We start from the raw sequence: 24,679 nt of genomic DNA on the forward strand, positions 1-24,679 counted from the left end.
TTTCTCTCTCTCTCTCTTTCTCAAAAATAAGCATTAAAAAACATAAAATAAAATATTTTAAGAAAAAACAAGGAAAAATCATATTACATATGATAAATCATTATTATGTCCATTAACACAGCAAAAAGCAGTTGATTAAATCTAACACCCATTCATTACAAAAATTTCTCAATTTAAATTAAAAATAGAGGGGGATTACCTTAACTTGATAAAGAGCATCTACCAGATATCTAAACTAAGAGCGTCATATTTAATGGTGGAAAGTTGAATGTTTTCCCCCTTTTTTCTCATAGCACTGGAAGTTCTAGCCACTGTTATCAGGCAAGAAAAAGAAATAAAAACCCTACATACTGGAAAGGATATATATTTTTTAATGTTTATTTTATTTTTGAGAGAGGGAGAGAGCACGTGCTAGCGGGGGAGGGGTAGAGAGAGAGGGAGACAGAGGATCTGAAGCTGCTCTGCTCTGACAGCAGAGAGCCTGATGCCAGGCTCGAACCCATGAACTGTGAGATCGTGATCAGAGAGGAAGTCAGACGCTTAACTTACTAAGCCAACCAGGCACCCCACTGGAAAGGGATCTTAAGGACTGTGGGGACTTTGAAAGTGTGGCCTGAATGAAGTATTGTTTTAAGGACGGTGGTACATAGCAGAATTCTCAACACTTTTAGACTCAATGCCAGTTTTTTAGAAGACATTTTATAATGTCTCCTTAGCTATCCTGAAGTGAAATTCATACTCTTCCAAAACAAAGCAAAACAAAACAAAAACCAAAAAAACCCACACAGTATGTCACCTTTACTATAAAATGTATGAAATAATATACATTTCAAAATGTAAGTGCTTTGACATGACCTTAGAAGACATAATAAATAATCTGAGGTATGTATCTACACACACACATATGAGAATGTAACCACCACACACGTAGACTGATATAAGAAAGTGATGTGGCAGTGGGGAAAATACAATGAGTGGTCTTGCCTTCTGCAGGGTGATTTTCCAAAATGACAGACAACTCCTGACAAAGCTCTGACTAAAATGCACTAAAACCTCCCCTGATAGACATTGGAAGTTACATTTTTTGAGAAGTAAGAGGATATCAAAACATGCAAAAAATGCTTTGTGTTTATATGTAAAATAAATTTAGGCCCTAAGGGTAGGTATTACATACCTGAAAGTACAGTGGGACATATGAAAGTTGTGTCTGACAGTTCACTGTTACAAAACATATTTCTAACCCTCTTTGACTAGTAAATACCAGTAGAGCCACAAATTTGGGAGGGGAAAAAAGGTGGGTTTTGATTGGCCCCATTGAGAACCACTGTTCTGGTCTACAGCCCTTTTCTGCCTAATATCTACAGTATTTAATGCCAGTCAAGTGTGGTAGCGTTTTAGAAATTCCATCATCCCTAGCTCCTGCTGGGTCATGAAGCATGTCTTACTGCTGTGAGTGCTGGCTTTGGGTGCCTTTAGTCCATCTCTAGACCTACAAAGCTATGGCTATTGCATCTGGCCTGAAGCCTTGTGCCCATTCTAGGGGTCTGAGTCTCAAACCTCTGATTATATTTTTGCTTGTAGGCCATCTACCTTCCTGAGGTTGGCCTCTCCTTTAGGGACTCCGGAAATTGGTCATTGTTGCCCACTTCACTATAATTTTGGGGTCCTATGGCAACCTCTGCTATTTTGTTCCACCTACCAGGAAGGTCTCTTTGGATGGCTCCATCAGTTTATTTATTTTTTTTAATGTTTATTTTTGAGAGAGAGAGTCAGAGAGCAAGTGGGAGAAGGAACAGAAAGAGAGGGAGGCACAGAACCTGAAGCAGGTTCCAGGTTCTGAGCTGTTAGCACAGAGCGCAACGAGGGGCTTGAATTCATGAACCGTGAGATCATGACCTGAGCTGAAGTCGGACACTTAACCGACTGAGCCACCCAGGCGCCCCATGGATGGCTCCATCAGTTTAAAATGTGCCCAGATTTGCACATTGTTTTCTGGCCTCTGCATAGTAGCTCCTTTATGTTGACTCAGGGTTCAGCGTTACAGCAGCAGTGGTAGCAGTAGAAAGTTCTCCTGTCCATGCACCACTGGTTTTCCTAAGGAGCCAGCCCAGCACTTTCAGTACCAACAAGCCATGCTTCCTGCAGAGACTATGAGTGTGTGCAAAAATAAGCATGATTGTAGGGCTGTTAGCATAATGCCTAACACAAAATGGTCAGTACCTGTGGACTCTGATTAGCATGCAGTTCCTTTTTATTTTTACTATATTTGGCTTTTTAACTTGAGAACTTTGAACCTGGGAGTTCATAGATGGGCTTCAGAGGGTCAGCAAATTCCATGAAATTGTATTAAAAGGTTATTGGTATGGATAGCTTTCCTGGAAGTGTGTTCACAACTTTCATCAGATATTCAGAATAGGTCATATGGAACTTCTGTTTCTAGCTATTGCAAACTCACTCTCCTCCTGAGAATGAGAAAGCCTGGACAATATATTAAAAACATGCCTGAAGGCATGGAAAAGCCCATAAAATAGTAAAGGCTTACCATATCAGGATCCAAGTAAGGACAGAGGCCAAGGGAGGTGAACCCATTGTTTGGGGCTGAAGGTGTCCACAAATTCCGGAGGAATCAACTTAATAAGGAGCAAGGTGCTTTTAACAGCATTGTGGGGCGAGGAGGATACGAATTAGAGTCCATGGGCTACCAGTGAGGAAGCCCTGTGGAGCCCTTCACTTTAGGTTGGGACCTTGAGAGTAAGTATGAACTGAAGTAGACGGGTCCTCACAAGGAGTGCAGCTTTGCTTCAGATCATCTTAGTTTGCTGAAATTGGATTAAGATGGTCCTGAATTGCTCGTGCTTCAGGTCTAGTAGAAGCCTCCTTGGAAGAAGCTCATATCATCTTGGTACCTCAAATTATTTCTACCAAGATTTAGTAAATGTAATATTGGCACAAAATAAAAATAACTAGGCACACAAAGAGTCACAACGGCAAAATTGAATCCATAGATACAACAAGACAGCAACACGGACACATAGGAATTTTAGATACTGGCATTATAAGTCTCAGACTTTAAAATACCTATACTAGGGGTACCTGGGTGGCTCAGTTGGTTGAGCATCCGACTTCAGCTCAGATCATGATCTCACTTATGTGTTTGAGCCCCACATCAGGCCCTGTGCTGACAGCTCAGAGCTTGGAGCCTGCTTTGGATTCTGTGTCTCCCTCTCTCTGCCCTTCCCCTACTCACACTCTGTCTCTCTCTCAAAAATAAATAAACATTAAAAAAAATTTTTAAATGCTTATACTAAATCAATGTGCTATACCATTTTAATAAGCAAAAGAAGACAAATCATGTTTTCATATCAAGTGATGCAAGTTAAAAACATTTGAGGAGATCTAGTACCCTTTTATGACAGAAATCTCTCAGTGAGTTAGGAATAGAGGGGAATTAACTTAATACAGAGCATCTACCAGACACCTACAACTAATAACATCATACTTGATGGTGAAAAATTGAATGCTTTCCCCCTCTGATCAGTGACAAAGCAAGGGTGTTTATTTTCATAGCACTGGAAGTTTTAACCACTATTATAAGGCAAGAGAAAGAAATAAAAGGCCTATATTGAAAAGGAGAAATAAAACTATCCCTATTTGCAAATGATATTACTGTCAATATAGAAAATCCCAAGGAACCTACCAAACAAAAAAAAAAAGGAAAAGAAAAAAGGAAACAACTCTTAGAACTGATAAGTAAGTTCAGCAGAATTGCCAAATAAAAGTTCAACACACAAAAGTCAACTACATATCCATATACTAACAATGAACATGTGGGAACTGAAATTAAAAACAATATCACTTATAGTCACCCCTAAAGAAAATGAAATGCTTAGTTATATACTTAACAAACACAGGGCTGTATAATCTAAAAACGATAAAAATAATACAATGCTGATTAAATTAATTTAAAAAGACCTAAATCCACAGAAAGACATATAGTATTCATGCAGTGAAAGACTCAACATAAGAAAGATGTCAGTTTTCTTCAAATTGATCTGTAAGTTTAAAGCACTTCCCAGCAAGGTTTTTTGTACACATAGACTTATCCTAAAACTTATATGGAAAGGCCCAGGCCCTAGAATAGGTATAACCATCTTGACAAAGAAGAATAAAGTGGGAGTAATCACTCTTTTCAATCATAAGGCTTTCTATAATAGCTACGGTAATTATATCAGGTGTTATTGGCAGAGGCATAAACACATAGATGATTGAAACAGGATAGACTCTAGAAATACAGCCACGCAAATAGGCTCAACTGATTTTTGACAAGTACAGAAACAACTCAGTGGAGGAATTTCAACAAGTGGTGCTGGTGTACTTGGACATCAGCCTAAACATTACAACTTACACAAAAATTAATTCAAAATGGATCAGGAACCTAAACATAAAATGTAAAATTATAAAACTTTTGGGAAAAAAAATAGAAGATCCTTAGAAACTGGAGCTAGGCAAGGAGTTCTTAGACTTACTACCAAAAGTACAGTACATGAAGGGAACAAAAGTCTCAAAACTCAACAGTAAAACCACAAGCAATTCAATTAGAAAATGGGCAGAAGACATGAACAGACATTTTACAAAAAGGAAGTACAGATGGTAAATTAAACACATGAAAAGATGTTCAAATCATGAGCCATCAGAGAAATGCAAAAAATAAAATCACAATGAGATATCACCACACACCTGTCAAAATGACTCCAAAATAGAGCAGTTAATGCTCGTGAGGATGACGAGGAAGTGGATCACTCATATGTTGCTGGGTAGGGACATGGCAGTGGATCCAGTTTCACACTAAAAGCAAGTGCCTTACCTCTGTCACTGTGGTACTGGCTTTGACAATTAGACTGACTACTGACTTCTCAGAGAAGTCATGAAGGCTAGAAGACGGTGTAATGAGATCTTCAAATGCTGAGGGGTGGGGGTGAAAAGGCTGTCATTCTTTTCAGAATTAGATATTTTCAGACAAAAAGCAAGAGAATTTATCACCAGCTGACCCACAGTAAAGGAAATGCTAGCGTTGTTCTTCCGGAAGGAACATGACCAAAATAATCTTCCACCCAAAAAACAAACAAAATCAATTCTGGTTTTATACTCTGTTTGGGCCAGTGAGTTTCAGCCTTGGCTGCACATCAGAATCACTGGTGGGATTTTTAAAAAATAACTTCCATGTCTTTCTTCAGGGGGTTTGATGTGTGGCCTGGGGTCTGATGATACTGATGCCCAGCCTTGGGTAAGAAACAACTAGAGTGTTGTTGGGCTGGAATAATACAGTGAGGTAGCAGAGTGGTAACTGTAGAATGAGAAGCAAGTGGTATCATGGCTAAAATTGAATCTTTCCTTTGCCTGGGCCTCTGCCTTTATACTTTGTGTGTCTTGGTTGAAAACTTCCCCACAGTTCCTCCTCTTCTCTTTCATTCAAACCAAGTCCTGTGCATCCCACCTGTGTGGTATGTCTCCCTTTCATCCTTTCTTTTCAGTCCTTTGTTATCAGGGCACTTCAGGCACTTGCTGCCTTTTGACTTTACGTGATAGTTGGCTGTTAATGGCAACCTCCAATGTCTTCTTCCTCTTCTAGTATGCCTTGCACAGTGTTGCCAACCCAGTCTTCGTAAAGCATTGCTTATGCCAATACCCTCCTCAGAAACATTTTCATTGCTCTTCATTAGCTGCAAAATAAAGCTTAAATTTAATAGTTTTAAAAATATAAATCAGATCATTTTCATTCTAAATACCCTTTAGTTTCATCCTGTTATGCTTGAAATGACATCCCCAGTTCCTGTTACCACAGCCTTCAGGATCCTATGTGATTGGAACCCTGTTTTACCTCCATCCTGTAGCATCCCATTCTACTCCCTGCTCACACGGCCTAGCAACACTGGCCTTCTTGGGGGTTCTGCAGTGTACTTTCTTATTTGCCGTTGATCTGAACTTGCTGATTACTGGCCTGAAATGCTATTTCTTCCTTTTCTTTAAGGCCTTGGTCTCATGCTCAGCCTTCAGAGTTGCCTCCCTTCTTTATATACAGTAAGCCTACTCTTTCTCCCCTTTTTTCTAGTCACAGCATCCTGATCATCATCTCTTATCATTGTGTATTTTATTTATCCATTCCTTCCTACTTCTGTCCTCACTGGAAGGTAAACTCCATGAGTGCAGCAACTTAAACTGGCTTGTTGACTGTTACATCTCCAAAGTGAGGTACATATTAGGTGCTCAGTGCCCTCTAACTTATTTTGAATATAGATACATTATGGTAGAGTTTTAATGGTAAAGCAACTCTCTCACAAGAGACTCTTGTTTTTCCACTGGTGTTAACAATATATGAATTTATGGTTACTGACTGAAATCCATTCTCACATGTAACCTTTGGATGAAGGGAGGCCAGGGAGTGTGGTGGAAAATGAAACTGTGTAGGAAAAGACTGACAATCTGGGGGGAAACAAGCTGGGAATAGAATTCTGTATTTAGGCCAGTTCCAAGAATCTTCACTTTGTGTGCATAGTTGTGTATCTGTGAAATTTCCATAATGATCTTTACTCTGTCGCTTCTATAATTGTTAGTAATAAAAAGTTCAGTTGCATCAAAAGTATTTTTTGCTTAAAGGGCATGTCAAAGGGGGTTATGTTAAAAACTCAAATTTGTGTGGTGTTCTACAGTTTGTTCATACATAAATGCATTTGACAATTCCTTGTGAAAAATATATCTTCATTTTGAAAATGAGAAAGCAAGGCTCTAAATGTTAAGAAACATTTAGAAAGCTGACTGGGTTGGAAACCAGGACTTGGGTCTTTGGACGTGTAGTCCACTTTCTGTTTTATTACTGGGTTTCCCATTATTGGGTGTCAAGTTTCAACTGAAAATATCTATGGCAGGAACTAGAGAGTGAACAGACTTTCTTGTCCATGAATCCTGGAGTAAGTGAAGGTGACTACTGCCAGGTCAATGCTCTGAACCACGTGATGGCTACCTAGTGATTTCCTCCTGTTGTTAGCTCCAGGAAACGAACTGTTTACCTAGGTTTAGCTGAACCACAGTGGTAACTGAGCTTCTGATTTTCACATTCTGGGGGCTGATCTCATTGTTCCCTGGATCTCCATTCCATTAGGAAACCAGTCTCATCAAAACTGTTACTGCACTCAAAACTCACAGAATTTCTCGCTATAATATTGTTTTGCCCCTGAGAAGACTATATCCTGACACCCCTTCTTGTTGCCTTATGGAAAATGGATCTGGGTGGAGGAGGCAAGAATAAAAAGAGGGAAAGCAGGTAGCAGGCTATGACAGCATCTAGGTGAGAGATCATAGTGGAAGGGATCAGAGTGAAAGCAGTGGTACTAGATGGGGCGCATAGGTGGCTCAGTCAGTTGAGGTCCGACTCTGGGTTTCAGCTCAGGTCGTGATTCTACGGTTTTTGTGAGTCTGAGCCCCACATCAGGCTCCATGCTGACAGTGTGGTGTCTGCTTGGGATTCTCTCTTTCTTCCTCTGTGTCTCGCTGTCCCTCCCTGGCTTGCGTTCTCGTTCTCTCTCTCTCTGTCTCTCTCTCTCTGTCTCTCTCTCTCTGTCTCTTGAAAAATAAACATTAAAAGGAAGGAAGGAAGGAAGGAATGGTACTAGAGAGAAGGACACCAGGACAGCTGATAGATCAGATATGGAGGATGAGGGAAAGGGTATGAAGGATGAATCAAAGGTAACAGCTAAAATTTTGACTTGAACAACCATGTGGATGGTGACATTTACTCAGTTGACAAAGATGAAAAAGTGGTTTGGGGAAGGTTGGAATAATAGTAGTCTTAGACTTGTTAAATTTGAGAGATCTGTTCCACATTCAAAGACATCAAGTAAGCCAGTTGCATATATGGATCTGGAGCATAGGAGAGGGAGCAGGGCTGGAGCTAGAATTTTGGAATGTGTTGCAGTCACCCAACAAGAGTGAGATGGACCTCCTGACGCCCTCCCTAAATTTGGTTCTGATGTAGAGATCAGTGGCTCACACTTAAACCAAGAGGGCACTGCACACATACTAAGAGGGTATGAAAAGATTTAGTACTCATATAATGGGGCTTTCTAAGGAGATGAGAGCTGGCTCCCCAGCTGTTCCAGAAATGACTTGAGAGAGGAAGAAAGGAGACTGGTTTGACTTTTATGGTGGTTAGAGGATGGACTTGGGCAGGAGTTGCCATGTGTAAGCCACAGGAAAGAGCACCGAGGCTTTCTTATCAGCTTCCTTGTTAGCTGTTGAGATATAGAGCAGAAGGGGGAAGGGAGCAGTGGGACTTGAAAGCTCATAGCAATCTGATATCAAAAGTGGATTTAAACTCTTTATAACAGAAGACTTCAGTAGTAAACGGTGTCTAAAATGATAGAACTAGAAAAGATCTCCTGGAGGTTCACAATGAGCTCTTGAGGGCTCCAAAACTTAAAAATCAGGTTGAGGAAAAAGTACCAGCATATTAGACTGGATGAAGAGAGAAACGTGTATAGTGTAGTATGCCACCAGCTAAAACAAAAATGTTTCAAGCGAATGGAAGCTGGGGACACAGTGTGCCCACACTGGCTGTGTGCCCCACCCCACTGTGGCATGTGCTGGGTGTGTGTAGAAGGTGGTGGCTCTGGGAGAAGAGCCAACACCTAGGATGCTGCTGAGGAGGTGAGCAGTCTAAGGATAGAGGCGGGTCCGTTGGTTTGCATCATGGAGTTTGGATAAATGAAATGGTGGAAGCCAGATTGGAGAAGACCGGGGAATGAATTTGAGGTGGGGAAATAGAGAAGGCAAGTTTAGACAGCTTCCTCAGGAGACTGCTAAACAAGGAGCAAGAAATAGGCAGTAATTAGGAGGGAGATGTTGGATTAAGGAGAACTTTTTTTTTAAGTTAGATCTTAGAGCATGTTATGAACTGATGTGAACAGTCCAGTGATGATTCCAGAGAGCATGAGGATCACTGCTATAGAGAGTCCTGGCGAAGAAGGTAGTAGGGGGTCAGAGCCCACTTGGAACCTGTACTTTGTAGGAGCAGAGACACACTTCTCCCCTTCAGAATAGGGGGAAAGACAGAAAACGGGGCTGTTCATATAGGTAAGTTTATGAACTGGTCGGTGACAATATGAGAGAGTTCCAGGCTAATTGCTGTTTTCTCAACTATGAGACGAGGTCCTTAGCCAGGAGTTGTGGGAAGGGGGCAGTGGTGTGATGAGAGAGGAGGAGATATGAAATAATTGCTCACAAAGTTGTGGAGCAAATTGACCACAAGCATAGGAGGGTTGTGAGGCGATGCTGAGCCCATTCATGGGCTGTGGTGATGAAATCAGAGCCAGAGCAGGCGGCTCAGGTGTCTGATGTTCTCACCAGTGTCAGGTGTGTGGGGTCTGGTGGAGACAAGGTAGAGATGGGCTCACAGGGTTGGGATTTTACAAGGCAAGTACTTCAGCACATCAGGGTGAGGGTGGCAAGCAGGGAACTGAGGGTGCTTGCAAAGGAGTGATCATTTAAGCTTGGCAACATGGTTATTAAACACGTGACCTGCTTACAGTAAGTATAAAGCGTACGTTTCTATGTCTTCCTACCTATGTCTTTCTATAGTATGTGATTATAGATATATTTCAATGCCATTGTTTGAATCATTCATACCGCTATTTTGGTTCAGGCTTATTTTCTAAAGCCTTTTGATTTTGGTTTTTGGAAAACCAACTGTATTTCTCCCCCTGCCTCCCCTCCCCCCGCAGTGAGCAAGCAAGAGGTTCTGTAAGCAAAAGTAAAAGTTGAAGACTTTGTTATGATTGGACCTGTGTTTGGAAATTCTGTGAATTGTGTTATGTCAGCATCCTGCTCATGGAATAGGCTATGTAAACAATGGGTGTTGGGCGGTTCTATGAATGAGCAGCCTTCCTTCTCACTTAACACACTTAACCACTGCAATTCTCCAGATTTCTGAGTGTTTATTTCATAGTAAAAAGGGCTCTAAAAATACCAGGCCAGTTAGGTTTTTATTGTAGATCATTTCATTGAAACTGCAGTGGGACGTATAAATTTTAAAAAGGAAAAAAAAAAAACCCTGAAAGCAGGATTTTGAAGGAAAAGCTACAGAAATCTGTCTGTAGTAATTTGTTTTGGCTATGGATGTGAAAGTGTAAAAGAGATGTGAGTAACTTTGCTTCATCTTATTGAGATCAATTGGTACGTTTAATTGATCTACAAAGGATTTGAATAATAGCACACCAGAATGTCCAAATACTATGCAATCATGACAGTGTTGCATATACCAAATTTTAAATTAAAAGAAATTCTCTTTTAGAAGTTGATTTTCAATTTATTTATAACATTATTTTTTTAATTGTAGAGGCATGTCAGACCATAATTTTGAGTGTTCAGAATAAAATGAGAAAAGGATTAGGGTGGATTAAGCATTAGGAAAGGGACCAGGACCACAAGTCATACCAGGAAAGATTATTAGTTGGGGTATGCAAGCTAGACATGAGACCCGGGAGCACCGCAGGGAGTAGAAGTTAGTAGGAAACAAAGAGATAACCTATAGAGAAAACAGACTCAAACATTTCATTGTTTCAGACTGCCAGATAACAACAGGGATAATAAGTTGTATTGATTATGAAGATTAAAAGTATGGACAGGAATACAAAATACAAAGAAAACTAACATTTTCCTTTCACTGGGCAGGAATTTTTGCCTTCCAGGAACCCTGACCTTCTTCACTGGCCCTGTGGACTCTCTGACAATGTCCTCTCCCCAGAAGCAAGGACAGCTGAGGTGGGAGGGAGGGTATTTTGAAAATGAAGTCGTGATAGGAGGGAGGTGGGACAAGAGCCAATGAGAATTTTTTATGGAGAGGCCTGCATGAAAAATACCAGCTTGCGTGCATCCTGAAGCTGTGGCCACAGTGACACCACACTTGCTTTCCTGGGAACCCCAGAAGACAGAACTTAGGGAGAGAGAGTGCAAATCATGTCTCTAATTTGGAGACATTGAAAATATTTAAGTTCGATAGAAGCAATTGTTAATGTTTGATTTGTGGGCAGATTATGAAACAGAATGCATCAAAGACTCCTCTCTCTCTCAGTCTCTGTCTCTGTCTCTTCCTAAAATGGGCAACTTGTAGATATTCGGCCTGTCTCAAAGAAATTGGGTTAGCCCTGGCACTGAACCATGAGAATTAACATTTATTTAGCACCTACTATGAGCCAGATCTCTAGCCAGGTGATTTTCCTACCTGATTTCTTTCAGTCCTCCTAACCTTGAGAGGTATTATTTTCTCCATTTCAAAGATATCTTAGAAACTGAAGCTTAGTGACAGTAAATGATTTTATCCATTGAGCAACAGAGCTGCTAGGTGAACCTAAGTGTGTCTGACTCCAAGTTCCGTTCTGGTATATTTCCACTCTGAACGTATTCTCATTCAGCTGCTTGAGTAATCTTACTACATGGGATGGTGTAAGGCTTGTTTGGATCATTGTTAGAATAGATTTTGGATCAGAGAAGGATTAACTCCAGCAAAGGTAGGGAGGTGATCGGAAGATGTGGGCTTCTCTCTATTGTCTCAATTTTCCCGCCAGTGCATAAAAGATAAATACACAGGTGTTCAGGTTGTGGTCAGCTGCTAGAGTGGTGATCCTTAAACTTCACAGTGCAGTGAGGTGGGTAGTGGTCCTCTTGGAGAAGCTCTATACCCAGAGGTTTTGATTCAGTGGAATGTCTGCATGGTATTGAGAACCAGATGATTCTGATTGAAGTGTCTCCACATCACACCAGGAGAAACACTGAGGTAGGCGACCTCATTTTCACTGGTTCTTCCTCGGTCTCTTCATCTGTTTCTTACTTGATTATGAGATGATAAACCTGAAGATGATAGCCCCACTGTCAGATGAATGTATGTAAGACCCAGCATTGTGGTGATTCAGAGGGCAAAAGGTGGACCTTGACCATGATAATGAAGACAGAGAAGGTTAAAGATACCCCAAACCCAAGAACTGAGTTACTTGGCTGTCGGTTATATTCCATCCTAACTCAAACTGAGATTTACAACAGAGCAGCTACCAATGATCAGGGACGTGCTATGAGCCAACACTCTGTGCTGGCTACTTCCCATGCATGTACCTATCTTAATTTTGTAACAAATGTATACAATCAACTTTATCATCTGCATTTAATAGAAATGGGAACTGGGGAGGCTATTTAAAAAAAAAATTACCCCAAGATCATATAGCTAGAATCAAAATCAAAGTCTTCCTTTTTCCTTCCTTTCCTTTTTAAATTATACAAATAATACATCAATATAAATGTCTCACAGACCAATAAAAAAACAAACAAACAAACAGAAAACAATTCAAACATAGGAGCCTTCATATCCCTCCACAGAAGAAATATCTGGTATCAACTGACTGTACAGATAGTCCCCAACTTACAAGGGTTCAACTGACAATTTTTTGACTTTATGATGGTATAAAAACGACCACATTCAGGAGAGACCATACTTTGAATTTTGAACTTTAATCTTTTCCCAGGGTATCAGTGGGTGATCAGTCCTCGTGATGCTGGGCAGTGGCAGCTCCCAGTCAGCCAGCGATTGTGAGGGTGAACAACCCCGTACACTGACCAACATTCTCTACCCACATGGACAACCATTCTGTTTTTCTCCTTTCAGTACAGCACTCCATAAATTATATAAGATAGTCAACTTTGTATTATAAAATAGGCTTTGGGTTAGGTGATTTACCCCAATTGTGGGCTAATGTAAGTGTTCTGAACACATTTAAGGTAGCTCTGGCTAAGCTGTGATGTTGGGTAGGTTAGGGGTATTACATGCGCTTTCCGTCTTATGATATACTTAATGGGACATAATGCTATTGTAAGTCATGGAAGATCTATAGATCCTTCTAGTCTTTACGTTTATATATGAAAATACATTATTTTTTTATGTTTCTTTTCATATAAATGGAAGTATGCTGCATGTGTTATTCTGCAACTTACTTTCTTCACATAATACTAACTTCTGTAATTCTTCCATATCAATTACAAAGTCTTCTTTATATTGCCAATACTCATCTTTATACCAGAAACAACAGGAATATGCAAAACCTCTAATCCAAACTAATTTTAAAAAGCAGGTGTATGTTTAAACCAGAGCTTCTTAGCTGGGACTATTTTGCTCTTGAGGGGATTCAGCAGTATCTGGAGACAGTTTGGGTTGTCACAACTTGGAGCGGGCATGGCTACTGGTGTTTAGTGGGTAGAAGCTAGGAATACACAGGACAGCTCCCAACAACAAAGAATTAGGCCCAAAACGTCAATAGGGCAGAGACTGAGAAGAATCTAATCATCTTAAGGGTATTTCAATAGCCCCATGAAGGGGCTAGATCAGTACATAGTTTCTCAGCACTAACCTTTACTTAAAAGAGTGCTGAGTAATAAATCCATTTGTTTTAAATGGTAGGATTTCAAGTTTTCTCAGGAAAAAAGCAATTGTACTCTGTCCTCTTCCCTGATTTGGAGTCATATTTGAACTTTAATACCTCACAGTGTATGGTTTATGAGAATGGCAAAATAATAAATGACTAACTACTTATTGAATCTTGCTTCCTAGTTTCTTGAACCATACTTCCCCATGTAATAGGGAAAGGTGTTTCTCAGTACATGTTTTGTATGATTAATTTTCTTTCATAGTAAATTGCTCACTAAATTAGACTCTGTCCACTTTGGCTTAAGTAGATACTCATTCTAGAAAATTAAAAATCATTTAATAGTTTCAATATTGAATTGAAATAAAAGGAACTATGGTAATTGCAGATCTATTAGATTGAACCTATCATACCCAAATGGGACTAATAAGACTGTTAACTGTTGGAAACAAATTGTCGTGTTCCAGATTGGATACTGGCATTGTTTAGGTTAATTTATTCAGACTAGTGTTTTGGGTTGAAAGAAATAATGTAGTAAGTTCTTTATTTTTAAAACTTTACTTTTATTCTAAAGGAATAGTTGTGTGTGTGTGTGTGTGTGTGTGTGTGTGTGTGTGTGTGCGCGTGCATGCGTGTGTTGAAGTTTATTTATTTATTTTGAGAGAGAGAGAGTGTGCATGTGGAGGAGGGGCAGAAAGAAAGGAGTGAGAGAGAATCCCAAGCAGGCTCCATACTGTCAGCTGGGAGCCTGATATGGGGCTCAATCTCACGAACTGTGAGATCAGACCTGAGCCAAAACCAAGTCAGGAGCCTAACCAACTGAAGCACCCAGGTGCCCCTCAAAATTATGTTAAATTAAACATCTGATTTTTAGAAAGAACATACTAGAAATAAATCCATATCTTTAACTTAGGACTCATTTCTTCTTGATTTGGATTATAAATTATGCTAGTATCTGATGGTATGCCAGTTACATGTGCCAGTTGCATTTTGAAATATTTTTTAATTCTTAATTTATAGAAATAACAAAAAAAATACTGTGGAACCTTATAAAGTGTTTTTAATTTACAGAATTCTAAATAACTTCAAGCATTTGTATCTTATTTCTTTCTAGTTTTATCAACAACAGTGGGTATTGCATTATATCATAACAGTCTGCCTTATAATTTTAGATAAGGATTTCAGATTTTAGAAGAGTTAGCAGTGAAACTACATCACCACAATGATATTTTTTCCCTGAGAAATCTCAGTATTATGGGTGCTTCAGACAAACAGGCACAGAATCATTGCGATGGTGTAAAATACTTAATTTGCTTTATCTCACTCTATCTCTTAGAACCTTTATCCAGAAGTAATTTGCAGAATTTGTAGTTCTGCCCCTTGTGTATGTGTCCCTGAATAGCACCTTGTTTAGTGTACCTGCTTTTGAACTTCATGGAAATGGAGTCATGCTGTGTGTTTCTGTAATTTTATTCTTTTCCTTAGCATATGTTTGAGTACTTGCTTTTCTCTGTGAGTTTTAGACAAGCTTCAGAAGTCCCACCAAACAAAAACCTATTTAGGATTGTTAATGGCACTCCATTGAGTTTGTATGAGAATTTACTTCTTCATGACATTGAATTTTTCTTGCTGAGGCTATAGTATATCTTTCCATTTAGGCAGGTCTTTAATATATGCTTTTTAAAGGTTTGTAACATTTATCTTCTTTGTTGTTTTGTCGTGTAGTACTATGCACAGAGCACTGCTGGTCCATTTTACTTTATAGAGGATTTTTCTTCTTTTTCAGTGAAGTAATGTATTTAGGTAGTGCTTAGATGTTAGTGTAGATTCTAGACTGTGTTTCTTGTCAGGGGGCAATGATAATTTAAGATTGTGTTATTAAGAAAATTAGCCAGTTTTCACTATGGTATCTAATTTAGGAAACTAAATCACTTGCAATGATATAATTAATTGTGAATTTTAATATTACTTAAGTATAACAAACAGGATAATAACATAAATGTTTTACTAGATATTTACATAAAATGCCATGGGAATATAAAAAAAAGTGACTAATTCAGTATTTGGGCACATGTATTTTTATACAATAAAGGAACCTGCCAAGTATTCAAAATGGTAGCAGTTCTATTGGCCGACAACTGATAGACCAGATGCTTTGGTAAAGGCTTGAGAGAAGATAAGATTAAACATGTTGTGTTATACCTTGAGGATTAAATTTTTTGGTCAAAATTTATTATTTTATCCTGTAATGAGGTCACAGAGGAATCCTGCAGTGATTATATTGTTCAGTAACTGTAAATGAGCAATTCATTCTATTTATTTTTATTAAGCTAGTGTTTATTTTTATTTTTTTTCTTAATTTTTTTTATGTCTTTATTTTATTTTGAGAGAGAGACAAAGTGCAAGCAGAGAAGGGGCAGAAGGAGAGGGAGACAGAATCTGAAGCAGGCTCCAGGCTCTGAGCTGTCAGCACAGAGCCCAAGGTGGTGAACCCACAGAAGTCTGGCGCTTAACCTACTGAGCCACTCAGGAGCCCCAGGCTAGTGTTTATTGAATGCCTATTATGTACAGTGTAGTGGGCTAGCTTTTGCTCTAAGGAATATAAAGATAGTAAGACTGTCCCTTTCTTGGGGAGCCGGTGGGCCAATGAGTAGAAGAGGAAACAGGTAACTACGGTGCAAGGCAGAACTTGGTAGGCACTGTCAGAGAACTACAAAAAGGGTACCATGGAGATTTCAGGAGAGTACGATTTCATCCTGTCAGGCACTGGAACAGGAGTTTGGAGAAAGATGGATTTTTGAAAAATATGTGTAATTTTGGCAGCTAGAAATGTGTGGAGGTTGTTGGATTTCTCAGGATAAGGAAATGGTATGGAGGTGGGAAAGGGGAGGATGAATGTGGTGACCAGCAGGGAGCCTGCTGTCACCAGATTGCAGAGATCAAAGAGAAAGACCAGGAGAAGTAAGTTTGACCAGGTGGGCTGAAGCCCTGTGTGGTGCAGGGGTGGGAGAGGTAGGGGGTGAGCTGTGCTGAGGCATCCAGCAAGGGCTGGGAGCAGGAGGATTGACAGGAGTATTTGCCATGTGTCTTTGCTCTGCCTACTATGGCCTTTCCCATAGTTCTTTCCCACCAGTTCTCTCTCTCCTTCCCTAGTTGTTTTCTCTGTCCGTCCCATTACACAGCCTATCTTCTCTCTTTCCCTGCCTCCTTCCCCTCACTCTTGCTGTCCTTACCCAGCTATCAGAATCAGCTCAGAAGTCATCATCTCTGGGAGCACTCTGAAACCCTACAGTTGGAATTAATCATTACTTCCTCTGTTCCCACAGTGATTGTCTTACCCCCTCGTTGTAGCACTTACTGCATTCTGTCTTCTATTATGGCTGTTTCCATCTCCATCTCCCTTCCATGGGCTGCAGGGGCTTCATACCCCAATACCGTAGGAGAGTGGCTTGAATACAGATCACACTCAAAATGTTTGTTGAATGAATAAGGGATCTTTGTTTAAACAGTTTTTTATTTATAGTATGTATAAAGAGCTAGATGCAATAGAGACCAAAGTGATGGAAATTCTAAAAGACTTTAATGATCAGATGAAGAAATTGTTTGGAGAAGCATGAAATATGTGCTCTGTCTCAGTTCAAGAAGATTGACCACAGTTTGGCTCTCCTAACCCTCTGCCTGAGCAGAAACCACAGCCCTTCTTCCACAACCCAACAGTGAGCCAAACCACAGCCTCATTGGTCCAACTTTCCTAACCCGCTTGTGAATGTGCTGCCTGTTCAAGATAGAGCAGATACAGTGAGGTGAGGACAAAAAGAGCACCTGAAAACAAGGGCAGTGGATTTTCCTCTGGTTTATTTAAAATGTCTCTCCTTAATGAAAGTTCACCATAAATGTTATAAGCATTTTTAAAATGGCTTTTTAAATACTAGCAGAGTTCTTAAAACTCCTGCATGAATCAAAATTAGACTTCAGATGTTTTGCCCACAGCTGTGTTCATTACTGCACCTTCCACCCTTGAAGGATCTTAGACCACAGCCAGGATGATTGAATGATTTGCACTTTTTCTTTAAGCCCTTCAAGTCAGAGCCTGTTTGTTTACATTCATGTCCTGTTTGTTGATATTGATTCCTGTATTCAGAAACCCAGTTCTTCATCAGTTCATTAGTCAAATGAGAAGATTGAAATGGAGAATCTCCAAGACTGCTCTGTTGGCATTTACAAAAGAATCAATTATCATACGACTGTAGGAATGAATTTTTGTCCAGGCGTTAGATGCCTACAGAATCTTGAATGGTTTTGTGTTTAATGGTTTTCTGGTAGCCACTAGGTGGCAGTAAAAAAAAAAAATTCTTAACAATGAGAACTGCTTGTCAGTTTTTAAGTTTACTTTAAAAAAGAGATTTGAAGGTCTAAAGTTTGAGGTGTCTGGAAGTTATGTAACCATAGCCAGACCTCAGTATGCTGTTTCTCAGGACCTATGCTTATTTTATCCAGGAATAAAACTCTCTTGGCCCTCCATAGCAGTTTGTATTAGGGAATCATGGGGAAAACAGACATAAGTTAAAGCATGTAATTTTATTTTATTTTTTAAATTTTTTTTACATTTATTTATTTTTGAGAGACAGAGTGAGACAAAGTGAGAGTGGGGGAGAGGCAGAGAGAGAGGGAGACACAGGATTGGAAGCAGGCTCCAGGTTCTGAGCTGTCAGCACAGAGCCCGACGCTGGCCTTGAACCCACAGACCGTGAGATCGTGACCTGAGTCGAAGTTGGACGCTCAACAGACTGAGCCACCCAGGCGCCCCGCATGTAATTTTATTTTACAAAACATTTTTTTTTAATGTTTATTTATTTCTGAGACAGAGAGAGACAGAGCATGAGTGGGGAGGGGCAGAGAGAGAGGGAGACACAGAATGTGAAGCAGGCTCCGGGCTCTGAGCTGTCAGCACAGAGCCTGATGCGGGGCTTGAACCCACAAACCATGAGATCATGACCTGAGCCAAAGTCAGTTGCTCAACTGACTGAGCCACCCAGGCACCCCTACAAAACATTTTTTATGATAAAAAGTAAGCCGTAGAGGATCTTAAGCTGAAGACCAATCAGATTTGCATTGTTATGATAAAAAAAATTATTCAAGCTGCCTCATGTAGAGTGGATATAGGGAGGTTCCTTATAAGTTTTGGCCATAGAGTAAGTAACCCCAGCTTTGGTAATAGTAGAAACTTTGGAAATGCAGATAGTTTAAAGGAGAAATTTTAAATCACTACTAGAAAAAAATCCGTTTTAACTATTTGTTACATTTCTACCTAGCATTTTTTTTCCATACAAAATTAAAATCACATCAAACACAGTTTGACACCTTGCTTTTTTAAATTGTTTCATTGTCATTAAATATCTTTTTACAACATAATTCACACTGTTGGATAAACCATGATGAATTCAACCAGTTCAGTGTTGTGTGGAGTACTTTTGTTGCTTGCAGTTTTTCACTGTTATAAGTAATGCTGCTTATGAACCTAAAACATTCATTAAGATATATTCTTGGAAATTAAATAACTGGGTAAAAGGATATGAATTTTAAGGTTTTGGCTACATAACATCAAGTGACTTCCCAGAAAGGCTTTATAAATTTGTGCTCCCAACAACAGCAGAGTACCCCTCTCACCACATCCTTGCCAACACTGAATATTACAGTATGGGGTTTTTTGTTTGTTTTTGTTTTTTAAACAGGTCAAGAGGTGGGGTGGGGAACTAATATTTATAGCATTTGATTTTTTAAAAATCAGTTTCTACCCATATCATTTTGGGAATTTAGGCCAGGACAGGTCTGACAATTAGGTTGTTTTCATTTTTCCAAGACCTTAGGTGTTATAGTCAGCTTGCATAATACAGGCATTGTGAATACTGTCTAGGGAACTGTTTATGGCTACTTTAAATATTTCTCAGGAATTAGTTACAATCCCTGGTCACCCCCTCTGAATCTATTGAATGTCCTAGATTTTTTTTTTTTTAAACTTTCATTGGCTCAGCTACCAAAGTAACTCCTGCACTTTTGGGAAGCCAGCCTCCACTCACTGGTCCAAGGCCCAGGATGTGAGTGCTTCTGGAGGCACTGGATTTATAGGGGAAAGCCTTGGCATGGTTTTCCTTAGGATCTACAGTCGTAACTGATTCTTAACTATTGCAGCCTTGAAATCAGTTTCCTTCTATTGTACATACACTGCATTACTTTTTATACCAACTAGGTCTGTAGTACTTTGTGCTTTAACTTTTTTTTTTTTTTCAACGTTTTTTATTTATTTTTGGGACAGAGAGAGACAGAGCATGAACGGGGGAGGGGCAGAGAGAGAGGGAGACACAGAATCGGAAACAGGCTCCAGGCTCTGAGCCATCAGCCCAGAGCCCGACGCGGGGCTCGAACTCCGGGACCGCAAGATCGTGACCTGGCTGAAGTCGGAGGCTTAACCGACTGCGCCACCCAGGCGCCTCGAGTGCTTTAACTTTTTAAGGGTCAATCGTGTGAATTATAATGATAGTAGCCGCCTGTTTATAGGTGGCTTAATTGAAACTTGCTTAATTGAATTTTTATTAAAAATTTGATTTATGGGATTTTAACTGAGATGCCATACTTAGAGAACTTAGCACATTTCACACATGGAAAGCACTCAGTAAATTTTAGTTGTCTTAACTGTTAGAATTCCCTCAAGAAGTGACCTTTAAACAGGTCTGGAAGAACCTTCATGGCAGAGAGAGTAGGACATCGTAAAGTCCTGAGGGGCCAAAGAGCCTACAGCCCCTATGTAGCTTCAAACAAGCCAGTGAGGGAGAGTCAGCCTTTGGTGTTTTTAATGCTTATTAAGTGTGATGGTAGGTGAAATTTATTATATTATTTTATTTCCCTAGGTTTAGTCCTATCTAAGTATATGTGTATGGACTCACAAATTTAGATGCACATACACAAATTTACTTTATCTTGTAATGTGTACTTACAGAATGCAGTGCAGGAGTTAAAAAAATAAAGTGGCTTATTTCCCTGTGAATATACGAAAAACCACTGAGTTGCATGCTTTATTTTAAATTTTTTTTTTTAAATGTTTTTATTTATTTTTGAGACAGAGAGAGACAGAGCGTGAACGGGGGAGGGGCAGAGAGAGAGGGAGACACAGAATCCGAAGCAGGCTCCAGGCTCTGAGCCATCAGCCCAGAGCCCGACCTGGGGCTCGAACTCCCGGACCGCGAGATCGTGACCTGGCTGAAGTCGGACGCTCAACCGACTGCGCCACCCAGGCGCCCCTGAGTTGCATACTTCATAGTATATGAAGAGTAGACTTCATAGTATATGAATTATATCTCAATAAAGCTACTACTAAAAAACAAAATGTTTCCAAGTATAACACTTTTTCAAAAAGTAAATTTTTTTCCTGAGTATAAAAATAGTATACATACATGCATAGGAAACTGGAAAATATACCAAAGTAGAAAGAAGGAAAAATATAGGGGCGCCTGGGTGGCTCAGTCGGTTGAGCGACAGACTCTTGGTTTTGGCTCAGACTGTGATCCCAGGGTTGTGGGATCAAGCCCTGTGTCGGGCTCCGTGCTGACCGTGAAGCCTGCTTGAGATATTCTCTCCCTTTCTCTCTCTCTCTCTCTCTCTGTCTCTGTCTCTGTGTCTCTCTGTTTCCCTCCATCCCTCTGTCCCTCTTCCTGCTTGCACTCTCTCCCTCTCTTAAAGGAACAAAAAAAAAAAAAAAAAGGGAAAGAAAGAAAAAATATATATCCATAATAGCACCATCACAGAGACTATTAATATTTGGTGATAGTTTCTTCATTATTTTTTCATTTCCATGTATGGTGTGGATTATTTTTAAATTGATGAGATTGTTTCTGTGTATTAAAATTTGCATCTTCCTTTCTTCATTTAAAATTGTAATATAACCATTTAAAATGCTCTCATAAATTCTTTATAAACATTTTAATGGTTTACAATGAGCCACTGAATGAAGGTATGATAAATTAGTCTCTGCTGTTAGACATTTTTCACTAAGAAAGAACATTGTAGTGAACATCTTTTGAGTATAATCCCCATCATCATTTTAGGTTTATTTCCTTAAATGTGTGCCAGGTACATTAAAACTTCTGAATGCTTTTAAAAAACCTTTAATATATATTTTCAAGTTGATCTCTATAAGGCAGGCCTCTATTAATCTATAAGGCGCCTTTGTTCAGGTTATAAACCTCTGGGCAGACATAGCCCTGGCAGTCCAAGCTTGGGGTGGGTTATAGGCTGTGTTATACCCACTCACACTCTCTGGGGGTGCCTCAGTGTGGTTCACAGCAGCAGGATATATGGATACCCATTTATATTTTAATAGCTCACACAGAGTACCTGTTTCAGAGAACCCAGATGAGCATTTGGTATTTAGGTCTGTAAAAATCTTTAATTCATTAAGTGAAAAATGGTATGTTGATGCTTAAATTTACCCTTTGAGTTTATGAGGGTGAAGAATTTATCCATGTGTTTCTTGCACGTTTGTATTTTGTCTTATGAATTATCTGTTCATACTCATTTTTTATGTATGTTCTTAGTGTTTGTCATATGATATTTTGCACAAGAATTTGACTACTTATGGTTATATGTTATTGTTAAAATTCTTCCTAGGTTTTGCTTATATTATTTTCTGAAGACACACAAGATTTTATTTCTCTTTAGAACAGCCAATGATTTGCTCTCTTAATTTTCAGTTTACAAAGTTCTTCTCCATTCATTAAAAAAAATTTTTTTTTGATGTTTATTTATTTTTGAGACAGTGGGACACAGCATGAGCAGGGGAGGGGCAGAGAGAGAGGGAGACACAGAATCTGAAGCAGGCTCCAGGCTCTGAGCTGTCAGTACAGAGCCTGATGCGGGGCTCAAACTCACAAACCATGAGATCATGACCTGAGCCGAAGTCAGACCCTTAACCAGCTGAACCACCCAGGCACCCCTTACTTAATTTTTACATTGATCCCTTTAATTTACATTAAGTTCAGGTATATTTTAATGAATGACATAAGGTACAAATCTAATTTTTTAAAATATTTTTCCCAGAGCACCATTTATTAATTCATAACCTTTCCCTAGTAATTTGTGGTATGTTCCTTGTCATGTGTTAAATTATTGTATCTACTTTGATAAAAATATTTTGCTGAGTTAAAAACAATAAAGATCACATTCTTAATATGGGTAAGCATTGTTCATTCATTATTTTTGCTTCACTGTTAACATTTGTTTAAAATGATCTATTTTGGGGACACTTGAGTGGCTCAGTTGGTTGATCATCCAACTCTTGATCTCTTGATCTTGAGCCCGTGTTGGGCTCTGCCCTGAGCATGGAGCCTGCTTGAGGTTTTCCCTCTCCCTCTCTGGCTCTCCCTCTCTCTGGCTGTCTCTCTCTCTCCTTCCATCCCCCCCTCCTTCTCTCTTTCTCTCCCTCTTTCCCCACCCCCCCAGATGTTCTCCCCCACCTGTGTGCTCTCTCTTGCTCTCTATAAAAATAAAGAGAAAAAATAGAATAGTAAAATAAATGACCTATTTTAATATGATAATTTTAAGGCCAACTTATTTCTTTATATCTTGAATCCACATTAACTGGGTATTTGGACAAACTAAGGTTACTCCTTTCATAGAGATCACCGCATTTACAGAGGACATGGGTTCTAGGCATTATATGTAATAGGCACATGCCACTTGCACTCACTTTTAATAACTTTTTCTGTTCATGTTTTTAAGGGCTTGCTATCTCATGTACTGTCAGCCTTCAAATTTGATACAAAAGAAGTTGGTCTTTTTATTCAAGGTCTTGGATATGCACCTGCAGATTACTATCCTGGTTTGCTTAAAAATGTGAGTATTTTTAATGTATTGAAATTTTTGTTGTTTAATGTACCATCAGCAAAAAGGGTAAATGGAAATATTTCACTCTTCCAGGAGAGATGTTTAACTTTTCTCTGTTTATCTCTTCTTACCTTGGGCAGACTTATAGCCATATAAGGAAGAAACCTGAGGCGGGAGATTCTGAGAAAAAAGAGGGAAACCAGGAGAGGTTATTCTAAATCACCCAACCCCTTTCTTCTCTTAACAGATCTCATTCATTCTCTCAAAGATTTTTGGAAGAAGAGATTTCCTTAAACAATGTAAACACACCCTTTTACTGTTGGATGCATTTTGTATTTAAAATTCCTGATAGGAATTTATGTTAAAGCAAAAAATTCAATAAATGACAGTGTTGTAAATAGTGTTATATATTCTCATCTTCTTATTAAAGCTATGTTTTCTTCTGCCTTGAATTTTAGCCAAATTCAAGAAATTTTAATTTATGATCTTAACATAACTCTTCTAAATAATGTTTGTTAACTTTTCTGGTCTTTTGAAACTTTATACATAAATAGAATTTTTAAAAGATAAAGTACTAAATTAGGCAAGAAAAAATAAGCTAACTTTAATGTGGTTTTTTTTTAACAGGTTTGGTTTTCTTAGGAAATTAATGATCTATTGTTCATTTGCTTACATTGGAATGCAGAATAACAGACATTAAAAATAAAATCCAAGTTATTTGTAAATGTGACTTGGCACTGCTTTCTTTTCATTTTGACAAAGTAAAAACAAGGAGAGGACGGGTAGGGGAGAGTAGGGAATCTCAACGGAAGTATCACTCACACCAAGAAAAATAGAACTGATGTAATCCTGTTTTGCAGTGTGAGTTAACCTGCAACTGATTTTGTTTTACAGATGGTTTTATCGTTAGTGTCTGAACTCCGAGAGAATCATCTTAATGGATTTAACACTCAAAGGCGGTAGGTGTTAAACTAAACATCCCCTTCTCAAGTTTCAAAATGTATCAGTTTGGTTATGAGAGAAAAATTTTATAATTCTTAGGAAATTCATGTTCATAGTTACAGTTATATTCTGTGTGAAGAGATTATTTATACATGGCAAATTTGTGAATTTTATGAAACTTTCTTTTTAAATCACTATTCTTTCAGCTTTTTAGGGCAGTAAATCCTGCAACGTCCCTTGTGACCCTGAGTAAAAATCCCTACACATACAGTAAGGGATACACAAACAAAGGAAGGACTCAGTTCAGAGAGTGTGTATGTGTTTGTGTTATACATACAGTATACATACACATACAAACAGTATTTCCAAGGCCACAGATAGTTGATGTGCATATATGACTTAAG

The 24,679-nt window shown here is 39.1% G+C and overlaps 1 protein-coding gene across 10 annotated transcripts in view; it reads left to right on the forward strand.

The window, feature by feature from the left end:
* The window catches only part of FANCC (FA complementation group C), a 260,904-nt gene that overhangs the window by 150,360 nt on the left and 85,865 nt on the right, over positions 1-24,679 (forward strand). For all 10 annotated transcript variants that reach the window (XM_047830487.1, XM_047830488.1, XM_047830493.1 and 7 more), the window contains 2 exons: positions 23,229-23,342; positions 24,228-24,292. In XM_047830487.1, the coding sequence (XP_047686443.1) occupies positions 23,229-23,342; positions 24,228-24,292 (179 nt within the window). The remainder of the gene's footprint in view (positions 1-23,228; positions 23,343-24,227; positions 24,293-24,679) is intronic.

This window comes from Prionailurus viverrinus, chromosome D4 (assembly GCF_022837055.1).
Source record: "Prionailurus viverrinus isolate Anna chromosome D4, UM_Priviv_1.0, whole genome shotgun sequence".
NCBI lineage: Eukaryota > Metazoa > Chordata > Mammalia > Carnivora > Felidae > Prionailurus > Prionailurus viverrinus.